Source organism: Ochotona princeps, chromosome 1, assembly GCF_030435755.1.
Source record: "Ochotona princeps isolate mOchPri1 chromosome 1, mOchPri1.hap1, whole genome shotgun sequence".
NCBI lineage: Eukaryota > Metazoa > Chordata > Mammalia > Lagomorpha > Ochotonidae > Ochotona > Ochotona princeps.
In genome coordinates this window covers 81,095,149-81,121,316 of record NC_080832.1, presented here as the reverse complement: position 1 = coordinate 81,121,316, position 26,168 = coordinate 81,095,149, and the positions used below count along the sequence as shown (strand labels likewise).

The 26,168-nt window shown below is 36.3% G+C and overlaps 1 protein-coding gene across 11 annotated transcripts in view; it reads left to right on the top strand.

Annotated features, from left to right (window-relative positions):
- Positions 1 to 25,587, top strand: part of SENP6 (SUMO specific peptidase 6) — a 99,234-nt gene extending 73,647 nt beyond the window's left edge. For 8 of the 11 annotated variants that reach the window (XM_058661322.1, XM_058661318.1, XM_058661313.1 and 5 more), the window contains 11 exons: positions 963 to 1,072; positions 1,207 to 1,323; positions 5,242 to 5,361; positions 8,529 to 8,621; positions 11,916 to 12,346; positions 16,361 to 16,537; positions 17,651 to 17,754; positions 19,654 to 19,742; positions 21,065 to 21,133; positions 21,236 to 21,386; positions 22,822 to 25,587. In XM_058661322.1, coding sequence (XP_058517305.1) covers positions 963 to 1,072; positions 1,207 to 1,323; positions 5,242 to 5,361; positions 8,529 to 8,621; positions 11,916 to 12,346; positions 16,361 to 16,537; positions 17,651 to 17,754; positions 19,654 to 19,742; positions 21,065 to 21,133; positions 21,236 to 21,386; positions 22,822 to 23,031 — 1,671 coding nt within the window. In that variant the 3' untranslated portion in view covers positions 23,032 to 25,587. Of the gene's footprint in view, positions 1 to 962; positions 1,073 to 1,206; positions 1,324 to 5,241; positions 5,362 to 8,528; positions 8,622 to 11,915; positions 12,347 to 16,360; positions 16,538 to 17,650; positions 17,755 to 18,785; positions 19,189 to 19,653; positions 19,743 to 21,064; positions 21,134 to 21,235; positions 21,387 to 22,821 lie in introns of those variants that run through there. The other 3 variants (XM_058661333.1, XM_058661326.1, XM_058661331.1) reach the window with 2 other exon arrangements.
- The last annotated feature ends 581 nt before the right edge of the window (positions 25,588 to 26,168 follow it).

The window sequence follows — 26,168 nt, the reverse complement described above, 5'->3', positions numbered from 1 at the left end:
TGTATTCTTTCAGCACTGTTATTATATTTTCTTTTATTCCTGTTACCCTGTGTTTTAGGTTTGTGTTTTTGTCTCTGATATATTATTATATATAGAATATGCATATAATTCAACACTTATCAGTTGAAGAATACATACTATTTGACTTGGTTATCTAAATTTATATCATTATTCTAGAATAATTACTCAAGTAATTACTGAAGCCCTCGGAACCATAGGCCATCAAGCTATACTGTAAGACATATTGCATATGATGTTTAATAATACAGATGTTAACAATAGCAATTGAATTTCTTAATTAGGAGCAAATATGTTAACCTGGCTACAGATAAGAAAATATGGGTATCCAAGATACACTCTTGGGATAGTTGAATGCCTCACCAGAAAGGAGCTATTTTCACAATAGTTTAGGGAAAAAAGAAAAACGGGAGAAAGAATCATTCTTCTTTTGTAGAGTTAGCTACAACACTAATTCAGTGGAAGAAGAGTAACTGAAGTCATAAAGGCAGATGGGAAGGACTCACATTTCACCAGAAGGCTCTTCCCTCTGAGGCCCCCGTTTCATTTATCTCTATGGTAACTTTGAAACTCCTTGGACTCTGTTCCTTTAACCTCTACCCCCACATCTTACAAGTTGCCTAGCCATTGAACATACATAGCTCTCCACTGTTGTAAGAAAAAAAATCACATTGGTTTTTTTAAAAGTTTCTTGAATCTTAATAGCAGAATCTAAGTTGATGTGGACAGTACAAATGTACATAAATTTGAGAGGCATAATATGCCTGGTAAATTTTTTACCAGGTATAGATAAAAAGAAAGTATCTCTTTAGCTGTGTCTGTTGTTAGCATACATAGCATTTAGATTTCTATTTTTAATACTCTTTGAGAAATATTTTTGTCTTGTGCTTGTTCGTTCCACTGAAAATTTTCTCAACTGGCTTTCTGAACCGATCTTTTACTAGGTGTCCTTTGAATCTAAAATACAACTTAGAAATAAACATGAGTTCCAGTTTTTTGATGATGAGGAGGAAGCTGGAGAGAACCACACTATATTTATTGGTCCTGTAGAAAAGTAAGAGAATTCCTTTATATTTGTGATGCTTTTAAATGTGTTGTTTCACTGCATTTCATTTAAAAATATATACATATTTGGATATGGATTTATTTGGTTTCTTGTTCTGTTTTTTCTTTATTTGTTTGTTATAGATTGATAGTATATCCACCACCTCCAGCTAAGGGAGGCATCTCTGTAACTAATGAAGACCTACACTGCCTAACTGAAGGAGAATTTTTAAATGATGTTATTATAGACTTCTATTTGAAGTAAGTTCATTTTCAACTAATTTTGTAGCAATACTCCAACATTTTATCATAGTGTATATTTTTGTTTCCCAGAGTTAAACTGATTTTAATGTAATCACTGTCATTTACTATGTAACATTTGTAACATTTACTATGACACATTTAATATGTCTATTTGTATTTTCATATTTCATGTGTTTATATTAGCTATATCCAGTGTGCTTATTCATGTGTGAGTATAAATGTGCATTGTAGAAATCTAGGTGAAAGGTTATTTAAGAAAGTGAATTAAAGCAATTTAGTTGGAGTTGCATGGATGCAATGCTTAGTTCTGGCTGCAGCTCCTGACTTCAACTTACTGTGGATTCAGACCCTGTAAACTAGCAGTAATGGCTCAGACTGCCCATAATGGAGACCTAGATTGAGTTCCTAGCTTTTGTCTTCAGCTCAGCTTAGTTCCAGCAGGCATTTAGGAGTGAACCAGCAGAAGGAAATATATACTCTCATTATGTCTGTCTCTCTCTCTCTCTACACCTGTGTATTTCTACATATCAAAGAAATAAAACCTGGTTAAAAAAAAAAAAACGAATTGCCATATGTTCTAGCAATGTCTACTCTGGATACGTATCTGAGACACAAAGCAGGCCTCTGCCTACAACACCGTATCTCTCTGAGCACTAGTTCAAGTTTCAGCTGCTCTACTTCTGATGACAACTTTGTCCTAATATCTCTGGAAAGCCGAAGATGTCCCAGTTGCTTAGGCTTCTGCACCTATATGGGAGACTCAGGAGAAGCTCCATTCTTCTGGCTCTAGCCTGGCCCAGTCCTGGCTGTTGGAGCCATTTTAAGAGTGATCCATTGAATGAAACACTCTCTCTCTCTCTCTCTCTCTCTCTCTCTCTCTCCTCTCTGTATAACTCTACCTTTCAAATAATAAATAAAAATTCTCAGTCAAAAATTAAAAGCATAAAAAGGGAAATGTTGCATCATACATGAGTTAACCTTGAGGATACTGCTCAAAATCGATTGAAACAATCACAGAAAGACATTTATATAAGGCGTCTAAAGCCATCACCTTCATAGAAACAGGATAGTGCTAGTTTTTGTAGGCCAGGGACAGAGGAAAAAGAAAATGGTTTCATAGATTTAGGGCTTTATTTTTGCAATATGAATAAGACTTTGGAGACTTGTGTCTTATAGTGTGAATTGTCTCTGTGTGTGTGTGTGTGTATGTGTGTGTGTGTGTGTGTGTGTGTAAAATAGATAGATCTTTCTCAATCTATCTTTTTTTATTCTCTCAATCTATCTTAAGGAGATAGGGATCTGTCTTAGGAGGAGAGGCTTTCTGTCTGCTGGTTCACTCCCTATGTGACCACAGTGGTCAGCACCAGATCAGGCTGAAGCTTCATCCAGATCTCTCATATGGATACCAGTGGCCAAAACACTTGGGCCATCTTTCATTGCTTATCCCAGCTCATCAACATGGAGCTAGGTATGAAGGCAAGCAGCCAGAAATAAACCAATCCGTATAGTTCTGTCACAGGTGGTGGCTTTACCTTCTACAGCAAAAGACTGGCTCCAAACTGAATCTTTAAAAATGATTAAGGATAGGTGCCAACATGGTGGTATAGTAACTAATCCTCTGTCTGCATCACTGACATCCTATATGAGTGTCAGTTGGCATCCCAGCTGCTCCACTTCTCATCCAGCCCCCTTCGAATGCTCTGGGAAAGCAGCAGAGGATGGCCCACAGCTTTTAGCCCCTGCACCCATTGGCACACGTGGAAGAATCCCAGCCCAGCTTGGCCATAGGGGCCATTTGTGCAGTGAACTAGCAGTTAGAAGATCTCTGTGTCTCTGTCTCTCTGTACCACTTTCAAGTAAAATATAAAGATTAAGGATAGTCAATTTCAGTTATTTTTACCCCTGTTTTTAAAATGGTATTTATGTCATTCCTGATTTATATATACCATCTAAACAAATTAAGCCACTGAAATGCCTGACATAAATGTATAAAACGATATCATGTTGTTGGGTGGAATACAGCAACCATTTGGGGTATGAACAAGCAGGTAGAAAACTTCCCTCACTCTCCTTTTCTCCCTGTCATTCTGCTTTTCAAACAAATAAATAAATCTTTAAAAAGTGGTGGTGGTGGGGGGAAACAGCTTATATAGATTGCTTTATCGGGAGAGGAAAATCTGTATTTTGCCAGGGAAAACTTAAAAGTTAGGATCAAATCTTGTGGTTCAGCAGTTAAGGCTGACATCTGTCATCCTAGCATCTCATATGGGCCCTGGTTCATGTCCTGTCTTCTCTCCTACCAATATGACTCCCACATATGGCGCAGGAAAAGCAGTGGAAATGGGTCCAGTGCTTGGACCCCTCCCATCCACATTGGAGACTTAGATGAAGTTCCTGGCTCCAGGCTTTGGCCTGGCTCAACCCTGGCCCTTGTGGCCATTGGAGGAATAAACTAGTAGATGGATGTTTTTCTGTCTTGCCTTCTCTCTTTGTAACTGCAACTTTCAAATATATACATCAAGTTAAAAAAAAAAAATAGAAAGTATACTAGCCCACCATATATTTATTGGATTTTGAGTTGCACTTGTTATTGTCTTGGCAGGTCCAGGACAAATGATTACACAGGTCTCATTCTGATTTGCCATTCTTCACCCCTGCAGGTTTAATTGGTTGTTTCTACCACACAGCAGTAGAAGTTCTTTTTCCTTTCTATTTCCATAAAAAGTAATTAGTGACTGGGTCTTCATGGCTTATTTATTTGTCAAATTGTTAATTTACATATTTGATTTGAAAATCAAAAAGAAATCGACAGCTGGTTCATTTGCCCACATCCCACAGCAGCTGGCAGTGGCCAGGACAATGCCTGAAGTCCGGAACTCATTTGGGGTTCTTTAAACGGTTCAAAATTAAGCAGTACATAAAGGTAACAGCTTTACTGAGTATGATTTACATAAAGTGGAATTAACTCACTTAGAGTGTGAAGTTTAGTGTTTTTAGTTCCACCCCAACACTAGGCAGCCAATGAGCTCCTCTCTGTCTCTGGATTAGCATTTTATAAACATTTAGCATAAAAAAATGTACACTATTTGACCCATTTTGACTGGGTTTTGTTTTCACTCAACAAAAGATTTTCAAGGTTCTTCTATATAATTGTATTACTGCTTCATTTCTATTTGTTGCTGAAAGTATTTCATTAGATATACCACATTTTACTTTTCCATTGCTTAATTGACAAATATTTGCCATTTATGAGTTTTTAGCTATAATGAGTAGTAGTACTTTTATAATGTTCCTCTGTAAATGCTTGGATATGTGCTTCTTTTAATTTAACTTAGTGTCTGTCCTTTCAATAGATCTTTCAAGTTGTGTACTGTTTTAAAATTGTTATTTGAAGTATAAATTTAAGAGAAAGGGAGAGCAAGTGAGAGAGCAAGTCTTTCATCAGCTAGTTTCCTGCCCAAATGCCCAAAGCAGTTACGGCTGGACCAGGCTAAGACAAGAGCTTAGAACTAGATCCAGGTGTGCCACTAAATGGGGCAACCCAGGTTTTCAGCCGTCACCTGCTGTCTCCCAGAGTGTGCATTAGCAACAAGCTAGAAATGATGTTAGAGTCAACAGTCAGATCTCGGCATTTCAATATGTAACATAAGCATGCTAAAGACTTTAAATCACTGCTACAAATGCCCACCCCTCAAGACATGGTTTTAGTGTCAGTCGCAACCTTTCACTACCTGAAGATAAATGATTATGATGGTGATTATCATTGTCTAGAATATGAATTAAAATTTGTTTTATGATTTCTTTCAAAGTAATAGCAATGAATGATTGTTTAATAATTATTTGATCACTGTTTAACTGCTTTTTAAAAGAAAGTATTGTTACATTTGTATTTTGGACTTCTTTTTTATAAAATAGATATTTGGTGCTTGAAAAACTCAAGAAAGAAGAAGCCGATCGAATTCATATATTCAGTTCTTTTTTCTATAAACGCCTTAATCAGAGAGAAAGGAGAAATCATGAAACAACTAATTTATCGTAAGTCAAACTTTAAATGTAATTAATTTAGTTTAGCTGTGTAACAACCATGCACAGTCAGTAGACACATGCTGCTAGCAAAACTAGAATGCTCAAGTCCCTTACATAAATGATGGGTAACATTTGCATATAGCTCACTAACATTTTTGCATATATTAAATCATGTGTGAATCACAATACCTAATACGCAGTGTGAACAGAGTTGCTATTACTTATTGTTTAGAGTGATAACAAGGAAAAATCTATACATATCAGTACATGTGCAGGGTTTTTGTTTTGTTTTTTTTTGCCATTGATTGGCTGACCATTGATACAGAGTAGAATCCATAGATAAAGAGTGAATAATTTGAGAAAAAGTCTACAGCTGTTTTTTAAATTCATTAACAGGGAAGAAAACATACTAAATCAATGAGGCTAGTTTTCAGTCTTCACAAGTTCATATTCAGCTGCCTCTGCATCTGTTATGAGGCACCATCATTTCATTTTAATGTATTTTTGCAAAGTTAAAGTAATTCAGAATATTCTAATACCTCAATATTTTCTAAATTTCATAAATGATCTGTTAGAACAGTACTTTCTAAATATTGCATGATTCTATTTGTTAAAAAAAATTCTTAGATAGTTCTGTTTTATTTTAGATTTTTCATCCTTAATATCTAAGAGGAGAAATTGTGAATATATGTATATTTTTAAGGATTTATGTATTTTACTTGAAAATCAGACTTAGAGGGAGAGACTGAGAGAGATCTTCCATCCACTGGTTCACTTCCCAAATGATTATAATGGCCAGAGCTGGGCCATCCCCAAACCTGAAATGAGGAGATTGTTCCAAGACTCCCACTTGGGTGCCGAGGCCCACAGCGGCATTCTCAGGTCATTAGAAGGGAGTTGAATTGGAATTGGAGCAGCCAGGACTCAGTGGTTTGGAATGCCAGCACCACAGGCAGAAGATTAACCTGATGTGCCTCAGCACTGGCCCTTGGCACTTGTACTTTTTTCTTTTTTTGTTTTAAAGACTCATTTATTTGAAAGGTAGGGTTGCATAAAAAGAGACAGAGCTCTTCCATCTGTTGGTTCACTTGCCAAATGGCCACAATGGCTGCATTGGCCAGAGCTGGGCCTGTCAGGAGTTAGGAGCATCTTCCAGGTCCCAAGCAGTTTAGCCTCAAACCGCAGCTCTCCTACTAACATTCACAAAGTGCTGGATGGGAAGTGGAGCAGCCAGGACTCAGTACAGCAAGATATACGGGTTGCTCATGCCACAGGTAGCAGCTTTACGTGCTGCGCCACAACACTAGCCCCAGAATTAATGCTTTAAATAGGTTCTTTTAAGAAAATTGAGATTACTTCAAACTATTCTTAAAAAATAGAATTAGAAGATAAACTTTTTGTAACAGAAGTAAATTTTGAAATCCATGAGTCTTCAAAAAGCTCATGGAATGTGTTTACCATTAAAAAAAAACCTATGCATAGATTTCAAAAAAAATTTTTTTAATATTTATCTTTTATTTTTATCACAAAGTCAGATACACAGAGAGGAGGAGAGACAGAGGAAGATCATCGATCTAATGATTCATTCCCCAATTCACCACAATGACCGGTGCTGTGCCAATCCAAAGCCAGAATCCAGGAACCTCCTCCAGGTCTCCCACGTGGGTGCAGGGTCCCAAGGCTCTGGCCCATCCTCAACTGCTTTCCCAGGCCACAAGCAGGGAGCTGGGTGGGAAGCAGGGCTGCCAGGATTAGTACTGGCGCCCATATGGGATCCCGATGCATTCAAGGCGAGGACTTGAGCCGCTAGGTAACCGCACCGGGCCCTAGATTTCAAAATATTTTTGTGCCAAAAGAAATTTTTGGTTCCGTTTTCCTATAAACATTTTAGGTATATTGGTACTATTCTACATATTTGGCCCGAGTTATTTTTTTTTTAGGTCCTCACTATATAAGTTCATAACGATACTGATACTTGTCTTACAAATTTGGCAACTGCAGATAATATATTTTCTACTGCTTGAGCAATTTCTAATTTGCATCTCAGAATTGATGATAGTTGGGGCCCAGTATGGTACCCTACCAACTAAAGTCCTCCCCTTGCAGGCACCAGGATCCCTTATGGGTGCCGGTTCTTATCCCGGCAGCCCTGCTTCCCACCCAGCTCCCTACCTGTGGCCTGGGAAAGCAGTAGAGGCAGGCCCAAGATCTTGAGACCCTGCATCCACTTTACCTGGAAAAGGCTCCTGACTACTGGCTTTGGATTGGCTCAGATCCAGCCATTGAGTCCACTTGGGGGGTAAACCAGTGGATGGAAGATCTTTCTCTCCATCTCTCCTCTCTATATACCTGACTTTCCAATAAAAATAAGTAAATCTTTTTTTTAATTTATTTTATTATTTTTAGTGGAAAGGCAGAAATACAGAGAGGAGGAGAGACAGAGAGGAAGATCTTCCATCCGATGGTTCACTCCCCAAGCAGCCAAAACGGCTAGAGCTGAGCCAATCCGATGCCAGGAACCTCTTCCAAGTCTCCTACGTGGGTTTAGGGTCCCAAAGGTTTGGGCCGTCCTCGACTGCTTTTCCAGGCCACAGGCAGGGAGCTGGATGGGAAGCGGGGCTGCTGGGATTAGAACTGGAGCCCATATGGGATCCTGGCGGGTGCAAGGCAAGGACCTTAACCACTACACCATCGTACCGGGCCCTAAATCTTTTTTTAAAAAAAGAATTGATGATAGTCATTTATTTTGTGCATTGTTTTAGTCTGTCCTGCCTCATCTGCCTTCAGATAATGTCCACATTTCCTGCTGGTTTTTTTTTTTTTTTTTTTTTGTCTTGTAGTGTAAGTGATACTTTGATAGACTACCCAATATGGTTTCTATGCCACTTCCACAGTAATTAAAGTAGTGGAAAGTCTGTAAAAAACAAATAGTAGAATTTATATGGTACAGTATCAGGAATTAAGTGATCTCTCAGAGGCAGGAATTTAGTAACCTGTTTCTCCTGAGATTCAGTGATAGGCCAGTATCACTAGTATCGTATGTTTTGTTCCCCACTTGTTAAACCATCTTGTGCAACTGTTCAAACTACATATCTGGGCCTTGACAGTTTTTGTGACACTGTATGTAATTTGAAGCACTAGAGTTATTTTAGGACTTATACTATATGTCTTTACAGAATACAGCAGAAGCGACACGGGAGAGTAAAAACATGGACCCGGCATGTAGATATTTTTGAGAAAGATTTTATTTTTGTACCCCTTAATGAAGCGTGAGTATGAATTTTCTTTGAGAAAATGTGGTGGCAATTGTATTTTTGACATAAAAATCTATTTTAAAACATCTTTTTTAAATCTGTTATATGTATGCTGAATATGCCTATTTTATACTGATTCATCGTTTCTCAGTGTAGCATGTATGAGTAAATTTGGCAAATACTGAACCAGGTACCTTTCTGATCTCATGTTAGTTAATATTGAATGATGTTATTTGAAAGAAACTGGTGGTGCTTATTATCTAGCAAAGTTCGCATAGAAAAAAGATTATAAAACAAATCGATGAGCTCTCACAGAAGGTTTTGAGTTTTTAGTTTAAAACCACTCTCAATGAAAATAGTGAAAAGTTGTTTGATTTGAGGCATTTGCTCATATAATGGCAGTGTTATGCAACAATAGCTGAGAGCTTCTACTGCGTTTTTTTCCCCTTTCCTATGCGTTCCACAATTACTCTGTAGGTGGGCGGACAACTTTGCTTTACAGCGTATAACAGGAGAGAACATAACAGCCTGGGCAACTCAGGGCCTCTCAGTTCCAGGGTGTTTAAAAGACCTGTAACAGAGTTTGAACTTGGATTTGATGGCTTAAAGAAGGGTCTAAGGTGGATAAACAAGTAGTGTTTACTCATACAGAATTAAAGGAACATATTTGTGGTTTTTGTGTTGGTATTGTGTCCTGTTTTTTTTCTCTGCTTAAACAAATTATGGGATAGACCTACTTTGTCTTATTTTGCCGTGGTTTCAGAATAATCTTGTCTGAAATTGGTGTTTTGTGTAATTGTGTAGTACGTGCAACTAGTCAGGATAGTTTCTGAATGTGCTTGTTAGTTTCCTTTTCTTACTACAAAAAAGTCCCTTTACAGTTTACTAACTTCTGATTATTTAAAATCATAATTTATGAGATTTTTGCTCTCTCTATCTCTCTCCAGAGCCAACTGAAGAATGGGTAGAGTGGGTCAAAATGCTGTTTATAGCTGTAAAGGACAACTTCTTCAAAGCTATATATATTTTTAAAAAAATCAAGATTCCACAAATGAAATTTAAAACTTTAATTTTTTCATTCTTCCCAAAATAGAGTTTTTGATACTAATTTACTATAAAATTAACATTTGATCTGCCTAATAGGTGAAGAAGAGGTAATAAATGTTAAAGTTTAAGTAGAAATGTAATCTGATATGCACAGTGTTTCAGGACAGACTCGTTCCTCTGAGCCTCTGTATCTGTCTCACTGCATCTTGAAGAGACACTAACATCAGTGATGCTGGCCTTCTTGTGGAGAGGTGGTTTAGCATGAGTTTAAAAGTAGTTTGTTTTAAGTTATCACAGTAGTTACTCGGGGCAAAAAAATTAATACTTGGAACTAATCCAGATTAAATGTTTGCCTGTTTTAGTCTCTTCCTCCGCTGGTAATTTTAAGTTAATGCTAGTAAAAGAGAATGGGAGAAACCATTTGATTCAGCTTTCTTTTCTCAGTCAGGCACAGAAAAAAAATTCTTTTACCTAATTTTTAGATAAGGCAGCAAAAATATGTGGCTTAACCAATATTGGAATAGCTAAAAATAGTTTTTAAAAAGTATTGGAGACTAAGATTATATAGCTAGCTGTAAGGTAAGAAGCACAGTATCATATTGTATTTAGCAGTTTTCAAAACATGTTTTTTGACATCTTAACATTTCTAAATGACTTAGAGTCACTTTATCTAGGATTGATAAAAGAGGATTTTCTACTACCCTAGCGTTACTTAATGTAGGTCCAGAAGATACTGAGGATTAATTATTAAGAACATAAGAGAGGGCCCGGTGGCGTGGCCTAGCAGCTAAAGTCCTCACCTTGAATGCGCCCGGGATCCCATCTCGGCGCCAGTTCTGGTCCCAGCAGTCCCACTTCCCATCCAGCTCCCTGCTTATGGCCTGGGAAGGCAGTGAGGACGGCCCAAAGCCTTGGGACCCTGCGCCCATGTGGGAGACCTGGAGGAGGTTCCTGGTTCCCGGCTTCGGATCAGCATAGAACCGTCCATTGGGCTCACTGGGGAATGAATCATCGGACAGAGGATCTTCCTCTCTGTCTCTCCTCCTCTCTGTATATCTGACTTTGTAGTAAAAATAAATAAATCTTATTTAAAAAAAAAGAGAAACCTTTATCCATCTGGTCTTTAAAATATTAGAAATGAAATCAGTCTTTATGGCCTTTCTACTCATTGTTGTCTATTGAAGAGATACTGCTAGCTAACACTTTATATTAATGAGAATTTGGAATAAGTTTTATCCATGTCAACATACTCTTTTTTTTTTCATTCAGTGGCCATTTATTGAATGCTATAGCAAGTGACTATTTTAATTTTACTTGGCTAATAAATTCACTGACATCTGTAACCCATTCTTTACATCCAGTAAATAGCACTATGTCCTAAAAAATTTGACATAAATATTAGCCCAAAATGCCTGGTTATTGTTAAGAACTGTATTATCTGAATTCAGCTATATTAGGAGCCACTTGCTTGATAGCTAGAATTGTTTACTAATTTTTGAAGTTTTATAGTAACAACTAAATATATTATTTCCTTATAATGGTATCTGCATTTTAATACAACATGAATATTATGTGCATTAAAGCCTTTAGTATACCAATACTAACCCTTTCCTATTCTCATTAATTAAAAAAAAAGATTCATGGTGAAAAAGTTATTTAATGTTAAATACTTTTAAAATGTTGAAAATTAACAGATAATAAAGTACAGGAAGGAGTAAGAAGTTCAGGTATTCTTTTGCACAGTGGGATGACTACCAATAATAACAACTTACTGTATTTCTCTTTAAAAATAGTAAAAGGATTGCAGGTTTTCATGCAAAGAAATGTTAAAATTTGAAAGGTGGATATGTTTACTCTGATTGGCTAATAACATTATGTGTTCATGTATTACATGTCACATAGCATCCTATAATATGTGTATAAGTTTCAGATATCAGTTAAAATTCTAAATTATTTTTGCAGTTGAGAATTATACTGCTTAGAATTCAGAAGACATTTTAATCTTGAGGCTAAATTCTGTCTTTCTAGAAAGGAAAGGCAGGAGGGAATGAAGAACTCTCACCTGACATCCAAAAAGAAAACTTTCCAAGATACTGTATTCTCTTCCTCAACAATCCTAAGAAGTAGACTAAAAATTTTTAAATTCCTAATTTATTTGCAAAAGCTTTAAAACATCTCAATTGATGTTTATTGCCAAAATAGTTAAATTTTGAAATAACTTATTTAGCAGTTTCATTTATTTTTTGGTTCTTGTTTTTACAGTGCACACTGGTTCTTGGCTGTTGTTTGTTTTCCTGGTTTGGAAAAACCAAAGTATGAACCTAATCCTCATTACCATGAAAATGCATTTATGCAGAAATATTCAACTATAGAAGACAGTTGTATTTCTCCCCCTTCAGCCAATGAAATGGACAGTTGTTCACAAAACTCTTCTGCCAAGCCTGTAATTAAGAAGATGCTAAACAAAAAGCATGGCATAGCTGTAACTGATTCCAGTGCTGGGCAGGAAGAAAGTGACCCTTGTTTTCGGAGAAACACATGCAGCGTGAAATGTAGTGTGAAAAAAATAAATCATAGTGCAAGTGAAATTGAAGACTCAAATAGAGGAACATCACCATGTCAGAAAGTTGTTGATAGGACTAAAAGTGAAAATGGCATGCAGAATGAAAGTTTAAGTACCATACACCATCCAGGTATGTATCCAAACATTTTAAAAAGAATGAGTGAATTCAGAATGAATAAAACTTAATGCTATTTGAAATATTAAACTTTTTTTGTTAGAATTTGTGAGTGTTGAGGGAAATTCCCTCACTGTAGTACCTGTTTGATAGGTACATATAGCAGTCACAGTCATTATCACAACCAAAATTAAGAACATTTCCATCATTTCATAAAAGTTCCCTTAGGTTCCCTTTGTTGTTACTCTCCTCTCCTGATTTCTGGGAGTACAGTTTGGAATTAGTACATTGGCCAACCTGGCATAGTGGGTTGAGCCACCATCTGTGGTACCAGTATCCCATATGGGCACTGGTTCAGATCTCAACTGCACCACTTGTAATCCAACTTCCAACTAATGACCTCGAAAAAGAAACAGAAGATGACCCTTTGTTTTAGCCCTGTCACTCACGTAGTAGACCTGAATGAAACTCCTGGTTTCAGCCTGGCCTCGTCCTGGTTATTGCAAGTATCTGGGGAGTAAACTACCAGATGAAAGGTATCTGTCTTGTTGCTCTGTAAGTATGACTTTCAAATGAATGAATCTCTTAAAATTAAAGAAGATGAAATTGTAGTACAGCTTAAGCATCCCTAATCTGACATCTGAAATGCTCCAAAATACACACATTTTTGAGTACCACTGTGTTGGCCTAAAGTTTTGCACCTGACCTCATATCAAAACACAGGCACACTAAGAAATGTATAAAATTGGGCCCGGCGCAGCCTAACAGCTAAAGTCCTCGCCTTGAACGCACCAGGATCCCATGTGGGCGCCGGTTCTAATCCCGGCAGCTCCATTTCCCATCCAGCTCCCTGCTTGTGGCCTGGGAAAGCAGTTGAGGACGGCCCAAAGCTTTGGGACCCTGCACCCGTGTGGGAGACCCGGAAGAGGTTCCTGGTTCCCGGCATCGGATCGGCGCGGTACCAGCTGTTGCGGCTCACTTGGGGAGTGAATCATGTGATGGAAGATCTTCCTCTCTGTCTCTCCTCCTCTCTGTATATCTGACTTTGTAATAAAAATAAATAAATCTTTAAAAAAAAAAGAATTGTATAAAATTGCCTTCAAGCTATGTATATGAAGTATATGTGAAGTTCTAATAAACTTCATCTTTAGCTGTGGGTCCTGTCACTAAGATGTTATTATGTATATGCAAACACCCCCAAATTTTAAAAACTGCAAAATATGCAATATTTCTGGTCCCAAGTATTTTGGATGCAAGATGGTCACTCTTTCTGAGCTTACTGTTTTTGTTGTTGTTGTTGTTGTTTGTTTTTTTGATGACATTTTTATTTGAAAGGCAAATTTATTGAGAGGAGAGACAGATCTTCCATCTATTAGTTCACTCCCCGAATGGTCGCCACAGCTGGTTCTGAGCCAATCTGAAGCCAAGAGCAGGGGCTTCTGATGTGGGTGCGGGGTCCCAAGGACTTGGACTATCCTCTGCTGCTTTCTCAGGCCATTAGCTGGGGCTGGATTGGAAGTCAAGCAGGTAGGACTAGAACCAACTCCCATATGGGATGCCTGTGCTTGCAGGTGGAAGATTAGCCTGCTGAGCCATAGTATTGGCCACTATAGGCTTTACATTTTCCATTTACAGGAATTTAGATTTCCTTTGTTTTCATATGAAATTTAGTGTATTCACCATAAATTGTGTTTACAGAGTCAGATCAACAAGGCAGAATAAGATCATTCTTCTCAATTTGTGGACTTATAAAGAAAGAACAAGTAGCCAGAGGCTTCTCAATTAGTAAAAACTTAATTAAAGTGCATGATTTAAAGCAATACGACAAAGCATAAAACTTCATATGTTGGTACTTCAGAGAGTCCAGCTGCCCTCCCTTATAAATTAATATTTGAACCAAATAATAATCAGTTAAATTTGAGCAAACAGCATCTGATATGTTAATTGGAAACTAATATAAACAGTGATTTTTTAATGTGGTATAATTTCTTGGTTTTTATCTTGTCTATGATTTTATCATCTATGCATTTTTGTTTTCAGTATGTTTGCCTAATTTGCTAAAAGTCCAAAAATTCTAAAAAAAAACCACAAGATTGTGTGTGTAACAACATATTTTATGTTTTAACACTTGCTGTAATCCATTGCTAATAGTGTCCCACAGAAATACTTGGTGCTAAAAAGTGTGTCTTCACATTTTTAGTTACAAGATCTCATGGCATTAATTAGACATTTCCAGGGAATTACCTAATTATATGTAAATTGGAATGCTCCCTCAATGTGCTCTTTTACTACTTTAAACTGCATAGTTATGTTCAGTGATAGCACATTAAAAGAACAGAAAAGCCTGTAAAAGCCTCTATTATCTGATTAATATTTCAGTAATTGAATTATATTTCGTCTCGGTATGGTTGACAGGATTAACATGATGTGTGCTAACTGTCCAGCACTTAAAATCACAAATGTTGTTAGAGTTTGGTAACATGCTGTAGTATGTGAGTAGAATTTTCGCTCAGAAATTAGGTTTTTTTAAGATTTGCTGTCAGAAACTAATAATGTCTGTTTTCACTGCTTTCACTTGCTGTGCTTCAACTGAGCATCATGAAAGAATTAATTTCCCAGAGTATATGAAAAATATGTGTTGGGGCTAGGTTTATGGCTTAGTGGGTTAAGCCTGCATGCAGCACTGGTTCGAATTCCAACTGTTCGACTTCTGATCTCGCTCCACTGCTGTATACCTTGATAGCAGCAGATGATGGTCCAAGTGCTTGGGCCCCTGCCACCACATGAGAGACCCAAATGAAGAACCTGGATCCTGGCTTTGACCTGTTGGGGCCCCAGCTGTTGTGACCATTTGGACAGTGAATCAGTGGGCAGAAGATTGTCTAACTCTTTAAAATAAAGTAAATGAATCTTTTAAAACAAATATGTATGGATCCAGTGTGATGGCTCAGTGGCTAAATCCTTGCCTTCTAAGCGCCTGGATCCCGTATCAGCACCGGTTCATGTCCTAGATGCTCCAATTCCTTGCAGCTCCCTGCTTGTGGCCTGGGAAGGCAGTAGAGGATCACCCAAAACCTTGTGACCATGCACAGATATGGGAGACCTGGAAGAATCTCCTGGCTCCTGGCTTCAGATCAACTCAGCTCTGGCCATTGCAGCCACTTGGGGAGTCAATCAGCGATTGGAAGATCCTTATCTCTCCTCTTCTCTGTAAATCTGACTTTCCACTAAAATAACATGTAAAATTGTGCTTCTCTCCATGTCTTCAACATATACACACACTCCAGAAGTAGAAACTCCAGAAATAGAAATCACTAAAGAAAATTTCACAAGAACTGACACTGATTGAGAGAGCAGTAATGTGTTGAATGCGAAGTGGAAGAATTGCCAAGATGGTTCATTTTTCTGTCAGTTTTTAAATGGACATTTAGCTTAGTTTGTCAGGTAGATGTTCATATGACCACAGTTTCTACAGATTGGGAAGATTTTCTGCTAGAAATAACTGTAGTGTAATGCTTGTCTAAGAAGTTGGACAGTTTTTACTCAGCTATAGGCATTTCTACTTTGAACAACTTTGCAAAGGACAAATTAAACGGGATTATTCTGTGTATAAGAAAAGTTTACCCTGCACTTACTAGCTGTTTTTTTGTTTGTTTGTTTGTTTGTTTATCTTAGGAGGTTTATTCCAACGGGGCAGCAGCAGGGTAGAGGTGGTGAAGATCAGGAAAGAAGGAAGAAGGGGAGAGCAAAGAAGAGCGGGCAAAGGAGACAGAAGAGAGAGAGAGGAAAGAGAGAGAAGAGGAGATAAGAGCACTAGCTGTTTTTGTTTCATATTTTTTAAGATTTATTTAGTTAATTGGAAGAGTTGCAGAGAGAAAGCAAGCTTCTGTCTTTCTGTTCACTCCCCCAATTTGCTGCAATGGTTAGGAGTAGGCCAAGCTGGTTCCAGCAGCCAGGAGCTTCATTCCGTCTCCCATATGTGTGGCAGGGACCCCAAACACTTGGGCCATCTTTTACTCTTTTTCCCAGGCAATTATCATGGAGCTGGATTGAAAGTAGAACAAGCAGAACACAAACCAGCACATAAATGGTATGCTAATGTCTCAGGTGGTAGCTTTGTTCGCTATGCCACAACAGCAGTCCCTGATGGTTATTGGAAGAGTATGTTTCTGATCACAGCATTGAGATTAATACAAGTGTTTTTAGGTATGTATGTATTTTGCTTCCCTCCCACACCATGTTGTTTACATTCATATTCCTAACCTCCCTATTTTATAACCCATCAAAATAAATTTTATTCTAACGTAGCTGAAAGCCAGGCTCTTTAAAATTTTTAAATATTACGTTGTGTGATTTGGTTAATTGGTATTAAAGCTCCTATCTCACAGGTGGGCATTTGGCCTTGTGTTAAAACACCCATGTACCAGTTCAAAGAGCCTGCGTTCAGTATTTAGCTGTGTCTCCTGACTCCAGTTCCTTCAATGCATACCATGTGAGGCAGCGGTGATGGCTCAGGTCATTGATTCCTGCCGCTAGTGTAGGCGGTCTGGCTTGAGTTCCTGACTCCCATCTTCAGCTTTCACCAGTCCTGGTGTTCAGAGTAAAACAGAAGATGGAGATATGGCTAGAATATATGTCACTCAAATGCGTTTTTAGAAAATTTTAAAGTTCCTGTCTCTTTTCACTGCTGTTGTATAAATCTTAAATTTCAATACATTGTGGAATTGGCTTCTTTGATGAAAATAAACAACTTTTCATACACTCAAATACCCACCATGGCCAAGGGCTGGGCCTCCAAAGCGGGGAGTGAGGAAGTCAGCTGTATGAGTGATAGCAAGTCAGGGTATTGAGCCATCTTGATGACTCCCCAGATCCTTCCTTAAGAAGGAGCTAGAATCAGGCTGTAACTACGTAAAGAACTGAGACACTTGAATATGGAACACAGGTATCCTAGCCAGTCACTTAACTGCTAGGCCAAACACCCACAACTTACCTATTTAATCATGTATTCAGAGAGTAGCACAGAAATGCTTACTTAAATATACGTGTGTGTGCATATATGTGTATTTTAATATGTGTATATCTAGTTATTTAATTCATAACCTAGATTTTTAATGTTACTGAATTTTAAGTGCTGAGTAGTAAAACAACTCTATAATTGACATGTTATGGTTTTTATAAGTACTCTTATTTTATACTTGTATTTTATGCTAAAGCAGATTTTATATAATTAGAGGTACATCATCATTAACATTAGCATATCCCTATTAGTTATATTCATGGCCTTTTAAGTATTGTATGTTGCTTCTTTTGAAACAGATGGCTTAAGCAAAATCAGACTAAGTTATAGTGATGAGTCAGCTGAAAGTAGTAAAATGCTTGAAGATGAACTTATTGACTTCTCTGAAGAGCAGGATAACCAGGTAAAATGTAATGCTTAGCAAAAATTTTGAATTATATTTACAGATTTTTCTGTCAATTTCTATAATTTCTTTTTTTTTTTTTTAAAGATTTATTCATTTTATCACAGCTAGATAGACAGAGAGGAGGAGAGACAGAGAGGAAGATCTTCCATCCGATGATTCACTCCCCAAGTGAGCCTCAACGGGCCAGTGCTGCGCCGATCCGATGCCGGGAACCTGGAACCTCTTCCGGGTCTCCCACGCGGGTGCAGTGTCCCAAGGCATTGGGCCGTCCTCAACTGCTTTCCCAGGCCACAAGCAGGGAGCTGGATGGGAAGTGGAGCTGCCGGGATTAGTACTGGCGCCCATATGGGATCCCTGGGCTTTCAAGGCGAGGACTTTAGCTGCTAGGCCACGCCACCGGGCCCAAGTTCTATAATTTCTTAAACCAAAATCTTCAAGGCTTCTGGATTTGAGTTATGTCTCAAAACAAATTCAGTTTTTAAGTCAGAAGTTTCTGCTGTAAAAGCATTAATCCTTTTGATGATTTTGCTACTGTCAAATAGACCGTACTTCATCTGAGGCAAATGCTGAAGTTTTTGACTATGTGTTACATCAGGTTATGTCACTTTTCTGATGGCTTTTTTGTTCCATCCAAAATTTAGTATTTGTGTATAAAATGACATATGTAGATTGTATTTAAGCCAAATTGATGTAAGTGAATTCCAGTATCTGCTTAGTCTCATTTGCTTGATGAGTTTTGATGACAGAAAGAATGGTGTATGTTTCTGAAGATATTTTATTTGATAATTTCAGTTAAAGGAAATTTTGTTAGGAGAATAAGCTTTAAGAACCCTCAGGATACTTTTACCATTTTCTTTAATTCCTTGGATTTTTTTTTAATTGTTGTAATAAACTTCATTGTTATTTTATCTGCTACTTGAAAATGGTTCTATCTTGTACTTGTTTTCTTATTAAACAGAATGTTTGTGATATCCCTTGGTTTATGATGTATGCTTGTAGAATATAGCTTTTCTCTCCAATATTTCCAGGTTGAAATTCCTAATCTGAAATACACAGTGCTCTGAAATGTGGAACTTTTCAAGTGCCAACATGATGCCCATGTTTTGGATTAGCAGTGCTCAACTAATAAAGTCCTTGCAAATATTCTGAAGTCTGAAATACTTCTGCTCGCAATTATTTCAGATAAGGAATATTCAACCTGTATGGGAATTATATTTACGCTATATAGTGGGCACTTCACCTTAGTCTCCTTTGTTTTTAGTAGTTGTTATGTGAACTAGCTAATTTAACTGCTTTATTATTACTGTTATTCCTAATGTTAATTATTTCATTAGTAAAGTTAACCAGCAGCTTCTTCAAAGAGCTGAAGCAGCCTATTGAAGAGAATGTACAAAAAAGATAAAATGTCCGTATAATATTTTCTCTGAAGCAGACTGTGTGTATGGGTTTGTCAAAGATGAATTGTGTTTTCAGAAAGTTCTTTAACTATTTCTAATATGGAAATATTTCTAATATTTCTAATATGGAAAAGAATAATGGTTGTTTATGTACTTTTGTGAAACTGCTATCTAAGCCAACAAATAAAGTTTTTGTAAAAAATAAACTAAAATTAGAACAATAGTATTTGACAGGAAACTAGTCAGTCATAGTATATTTAAGCTTTAATTATTATTGTAGGATGAGTAAATATAACAATTTCTCATAAACCTCTGATAATTTCTTTTTATTCGATAATCACAATTTGATAATATGCTATGTTTTATAATGTGTGATCACCTAAGAATAGATATCGTTCTTCATGTTTATTACAATTTTTACTTAGTGATATTATTTTGTTCAATTATTTGTTTTTTAGATTGTATACTTTCCATAGTAACAGTAGGCTGTCTTTTATAGGACGATAGCAGTGATGATGGCTTCCTTGCTGATGACAACTGTAGTTCAGAAATAGGACAGTGGCATTTAAAGCCTACCATCTGTAAACAGTAAGCATTCACAGTTCATCATGCAAACTGCATGGTGGTTTTTAAATAGATTCATGGAATAAAGCATAACTGGATAATTTTTATTTTACAAGCAAAATTCATGATTTTAATAATGATTAGTGAGGAAAATTGGGGTATATTGTCCAGAAATCTTTTGTTTTCCCCTTGCTAAATTCCCTAGACTTTATGCATAGATGCAAATGCTTATTTTGATAGTATTTGGAGCAGAATACGCTTTCCCAGAAATAATAACATGTATTTAGAGTATACACTTGTTCCATAGCTACTTTGGGAAGGCTATGGTGTAACTCAAGGGCTTATTCCAGATAGGAACCCAAATGAGAGTGAGTCAAGTGTTGGTTTTTGTTAAGTACAGGTTTGCTTGGGTTCTCTCCAGAAACTCTCAACTTCTTAGTTGCTGAAATAGTGCTTTTTTCTAAACTTAATCCCCCTTGAATTGTTTGTAGAATATGTTAGTAGAAACTCCACTAAGAAATTTTGATAAGCATTTACTCAGTGGCTAAGAAACGCATATATTCCTTATTGGAGTGTTCAAGTCCCGATGTGCTTTTGATTCTGTCTTCGTACTTACATTTAATAACCTGGCAGTATGTGATTGATTGCATGGGCTTCTGCCACCCATGTGAAAAACCTCCATCAGGTTCCTAATTCTTGGCTTTGCCTACTTCCCCACCCCTGGCCCGCCCTGTTTTCTTTCTACCTTTGATTTTGGCTATTACAACAGGTTACAGACTTTGGGGGAGCTCGTTGGGAAATGAGTCATTGTTTCTTTCCCTGTTCCTCTTTCATCCCCCCAACTCTGTCTCTATCAAATAAAATGTGTTTCTTAAAGATTTTAAAGTTTGAACCTGAATTATACTATCTTCTGAAGTGAAATTTCACCAAGACACTGCATCAGCCTAAAACTGATTTGATTCTCTGTTTTGTTAATTTTAGTTTAAAAATGGGACTCTACCTTCTTTTAACATGACCCAATTTTTTTTTATTTGTTGGCTGGGGATTGAGTATTCATTTAACTCAAATATATATTTTTAATTTTTGCAAAATTTTAGAATATTTTTAGGAGCCAAATAGAATTTCTGTGTAATACAATTAGTAATAGTCTATAATCTGTAATTTAGTGCCATCTAAATTAGAGTATTATTCAGTTACATATGTAAAATTTATTTTTCCCTTAGTATTTACAGAAACATATGAGGGGAGTTTTAAGGGTTTTAAATTTTCTTAGAGTACTACTTTTTGTCTGTATGCTTTTTTAATATTATGTGAGTTTTCAACTTTTGGTCATTTCTACCCTGCAGACCTTGTATCCTACTTATGGACTCACTGCGAGGACCTTCCCGATCAAATGTTGTCAAAATTCTAAGAGAGTAAGTTCAAAATCACACCTCATACTTTGCTTTGTATTCTGGTAGCGATGAGGGACTATATATATTTATATATACGTACTCACTGTGTGTGCATTATTACAGGTATTTAGAAGTGGAATGGGAAGTTAAGAAAGGAAGCAAAAGAAGTTTTTCCAAAGATGTTATGAAAGGCTCTAATCCAAAAGTACCCCAGCAAAACAACTTCAGTGACTGTGGTGTTTATGTATTGCAATATGTAGAAAGTTTCTTTGAGGTGGGTTGCAGTTTATTGGATCTGATGTAATAAATAATAACTTTTGACTTTGTATTAGCATAAAGAAAACAGTTGAAAAAATATTTTTCAGTTATTGACAATTGTTGCTTCAAGTGTCATTCCTGGGAGCAAAATCTTATAAACTGGAGAAACTTTAGGACTTTATAGGTTTTCAAATCCTGTGCTCACTGACCTTATTCCATCACTGATGAACTTGCCCTCTCCACATTACCGATTCTTTGTACCTTAAGAAGTCTCTCATCTTATTTTCTCTCGTTCATGCTTGTATTTCTAAAGAAGTATTTACGTACATTCTCTCCATTACCACAAATCCTACTTGTTTTTAAAAATTCTGAGTCTGGTCTCATCCTTCTCTTTATATCAAAATTGTTCTTGACTTCCCAGTATCAGTTACCACTGTTGACCTTTCCTTCCTCATTTTCTTGCTTTGACTTAATAGGTGTAATACCTCACGCAACTCATATACACCTCTTGGACAGTCTTTACACTTACCTAGACTCCTTTCATTCCAGTGAAAATGCTGTCACTCAAGCCAGTGTGTTCATTGCTTTATCACTGTTGCCTTTCTCTAATTACAGCCTATGCTGCCATCACTCACCTTTTCTGTTTCAGTTATTTTCCAAGAAGTCAAATATGTCATGATACTTTCTTGCTTTAAATTTTACATTATTGAGATAAAGATCAAAGTATTTCAGGTGGTCTAAAGAGCTACATGATTCAGATCCTACCATGTCTTCTAGCTTTTTTTTTTCTATCATTCTCATTCTAGCATTTTGCAGTCTTTCAGTTCTGTTCTTCTGAACTCTTGTTGTACTTTCATACATACTGTCCACTTTGAATATCATTCAGTTTCTCTATTGTGTCATGTTCTTTCATGCTTCTCGGTTTCAGTACATATGTCCTTACCTTGAGTTCTCTGGTATTGCTCTGCAGTTCTTTGGCTAGCTGACATCTACTCATTCTTTAAGTCTTAGCATAACCATTGCTTCCTCATGGATCTGCTCTCTAACAATACCCTGTCATTATATTTGTTTATTCCTAGTTTAAGAGTTGAATGATTTCGAAGTGACAAAACTTTTTTATTAAGAGTCAAACAGTAAATGTTTTAGTCTTTGTGACTGTATAGCTTCTGTTGCTACTATCAGTTCTGTTGTTCAGGGTTACCATCCACACACCATACTTCCATGAATTTGTTTAGCAGAGCAGGCAAAATTTGGCCTGCCCCTGATTGTACTGTAAGATCTGTAGACAGTAATTGTGTTATGCCTCTAGTGCCTAGAAAAATGACTGGCCTGTTGAGCAAATACATAGTGAATGAGTTAAATTTCTTTTTTAATTTTTAACATTGGGATACTTTTTGACACATGTTATTTATTATAATTTTATAACACACACTTAATATTTTTGTCTTCAGAATCCAATTCTCAATTTTGAGCTACCTATGAATTTGGCAAACTGGTTTCCTCCCCCAAGAATGAAAACAAAAAGAGAAGAAATCCGAAACATAATTCTGAAGCTGCAGGAAGAGCAGAGCAAAGACAGAAAGAAGCATAAAGATACTTCTCCCACAGAAGCATCTCTAGGCGAAGGAACAGAACAATATGTGAACAGTATCTCAGATTGACAGATGGCTCTTGCATGCCAGTTCTGCATTCAGAAACTAATGACTTTCAACTTTGGGTATAAACAGTAAAGAACTGAAGTGTTCACTACTCAGAGTGATTTGACAATGTTAATGCTTGTATAAATGTCATATAATTAATTTCCAAAGGAGTATGTATTAAGTAAGTCTGTAAATATGTTAATGAGGCCAATTTTTCCAGCATTTATAATTATTTTTTTCACTTGTTAGGAAGCTTTTGTTATGTATTTTTCTGTTAATAGTACTTAAAACTGCAACTTCTAAACACAAAATAAATAAAAAGAAAATATTTATAGGAGGAAATGATTAATTTGATATTCTTTAGTGAACTTGTACAATTCCTAAGCGGGTGTGATACATTTCATGGGAATATGCAAGTATCTATGATTTGTTGATCTGTTGCATTCATTCTAAAATAACTTAGAATGTGAAAATAAGATAAATCAAAGGCATTGTGAACTAACCACTCATCTTTATATGCTTACAGAAGGAATAATAAGAACTTATCACATTCCCATATGTTCAAAGGATCTAAGACATGTAATATTTATACTTGACATAAATGATTAGGAAAAAGCAGTACTTAAGATCATTCAAAGAAAAATACACAGAAGTATGTAATGAAAATTAGCTAGAGTTGCAAACATTATTGTCACATGCGTTTATGAAAGCATCAAAGACTCAGGTTAAAATTTTTGATGAATGCAGCTTTCATTTCAAATGTCCATGTTACTTTTCTATATGATCATTTAAAGTATGTTATAATCTGTGATAAGTTATTTGATAAACATTTTTTAATTATGCAAGCCTCAAAATTTAAATAGGATTTTCTTTGTAATAGCATTTGCTATTATTTCCATTATTCCTTTTTTTTGGTAAACAGAACATCAAAATTTTTGCTTGAGTTTTTCAGTACAGATTATTTTTATATGTCAGTTGTATAATGCAGCAAAAATCTATTTTGAATTGTTTTTTAAATATAATTAATCTGATGGGTTGAAGACAGATTTACAAGTCACTCGGGATATTCCATATCTCCAGAACCTGTTGGCATTCAGACTTGACATATATATTTTTAAAAATCAGTTTCTGTGTGATATATGCATAACAAAAACAATTGAGTATTTTCTTCGTAAGTTAGCCCTTTCTTGCGTTGTGCCTAGCATTTGAGTCTAGTTCTTTCAATTCTATAAAAATCCATGAACATTTTTGGGTGGACAAATATAAACAAAACCCCAAAAAAAGTCTATTGAGATACACTTAATAAGTGAAATTCTAGAAGTAATATAAGGTGAGTCACTGTTGATGCTACCAATTACATGTTTTTCTAGTCTTTGAACTATCTTGGCACTTTTTCTGTTTAGCAATACAGGAAACAACTATATCAACGTCAAAATTGTCATACTTAATTTTTTAAATGAAGTGTTTTGTCCAGAATTTGAAGATACTGAAAAAGCTATTCTAAAGTACTTACTTGTTTTTGGTTTAATTTCTTGTAGTTACACTTTATCATTAGCTAATTTTTGATTAGCTAAAATAAGGACTTAGCCCTTGGGCCAACTCAAGTCAGTTGTATTCCAACATACAGTATACATGAACGGATGTCAACTTTCTAGATTTAGAGTACTAAACAAATGGGTGGCATATCTCCCACCCCATGTGCAGTTTTGTTTTTGAAAGTTGTGCTAGTATATAGACGCTGAAAACTCCGGTGGCTGCTATATTGAGCTCCAAACTGGATTTGAGACTCCTCAGTGATTGTGCACATTCACTTGGTAATTATGTTTCTGGTATTTCTGTATGTAGTTACAAGTGAATACAAGCCTTTTTAGAGTATTATTCGTGATTAGAAGCTGTGAAACAGAACTTTAAGGTCTAGAGGTTTGTTACTAGACACTGAAGCTGCATGATGAGTATCTAGTGTCTGAACTAATTAGATAGATCTGTTGTATTGGTTTTCTTGTTGGATAGAATAGCAGTTAATCATATTTAGAAGAGATTAGATTACTTAGCCATAAAATTTGTATGTGTCTCAGCTCTTGGTAGGAGCAAAGGTGCTGTTCAACTAGTCCCTTCCCTTTGATGTTGTTGTACCAATTAAGAAAGTTGAAAACTTAAGTGATATTTTTTCAGATTAACATAAACCATATAAACCTAATTTGTTGAGTAACCTACACTTAAACTTTTAACTAAACATGGGAGGTTTCATTTGGAAGTATAAATTATCTAGATTATGTCTTAATTACCTAAAATGAATTTACTATTTATGTTTAAAATCTCACCAAAAGCTATAAAGGACAATGTGAGTTTCAATTTATCTAAAATGAAACATTATAGAGTGCCAGATAATACAGAACATAGTTTAATATACAAAGTCAAGGCTTGATGGTGTTGTACTGCAACCACGGAGGGGAATAACTGTCAGAAAAAAATAGAACCCTTGAGAATAAGCAGGACAATGCTGTATGTTTTATAAAGATAGCAGTAGTGAAAATTTACTCTGCAGATCACTTCAAGGACGAAAGGAGAGGAACTGACTATCTAGCCAAGTGGTTGTAAAAAGTTAAGAAGAAAATATCCCAGTGAGTACTGAAATATTCCAATAAGTTTGCAGCATATTTTTTATTTTCCTATTTTCAGGAAAAATGAGTTTATAAGCTATTATAAAATGTAAATTTATCCTGAGAGGAAGAGCTGATTGATGAATTGTATGACTGTGAAGCTTGAAAGAAAGTAGCTCTGCTTCTTAATATAAGATAAAGCAGATGAAGGGATAATAGTAAAGTACTCTCAATTTTTGTCAAGAAATCAGAGCACAGTGGGTGAGGAGCTAGAGACTCTCAACCCATCACCTGAAATAACAATTTTTAAAAATATTAAAGCTTAGAAGATGTTACTCTCCTTGTTACAAATGATTGCACCTAATTTGTCATTATTGAAGCTTACAGTGAGGATAGTATCCAAAACCAAGGTTATTATCTAAAATGTGCATTAAGGTGATTTAGGGAGCTGTTCAAACCACAGATAATTGCACCATCTATTTTCAAGGAATTCCCATGAGTTTCTGGTACACATGTGGCAGTCCACTGATTTAAAGTATCACTCTGTGTTCTTGGTGG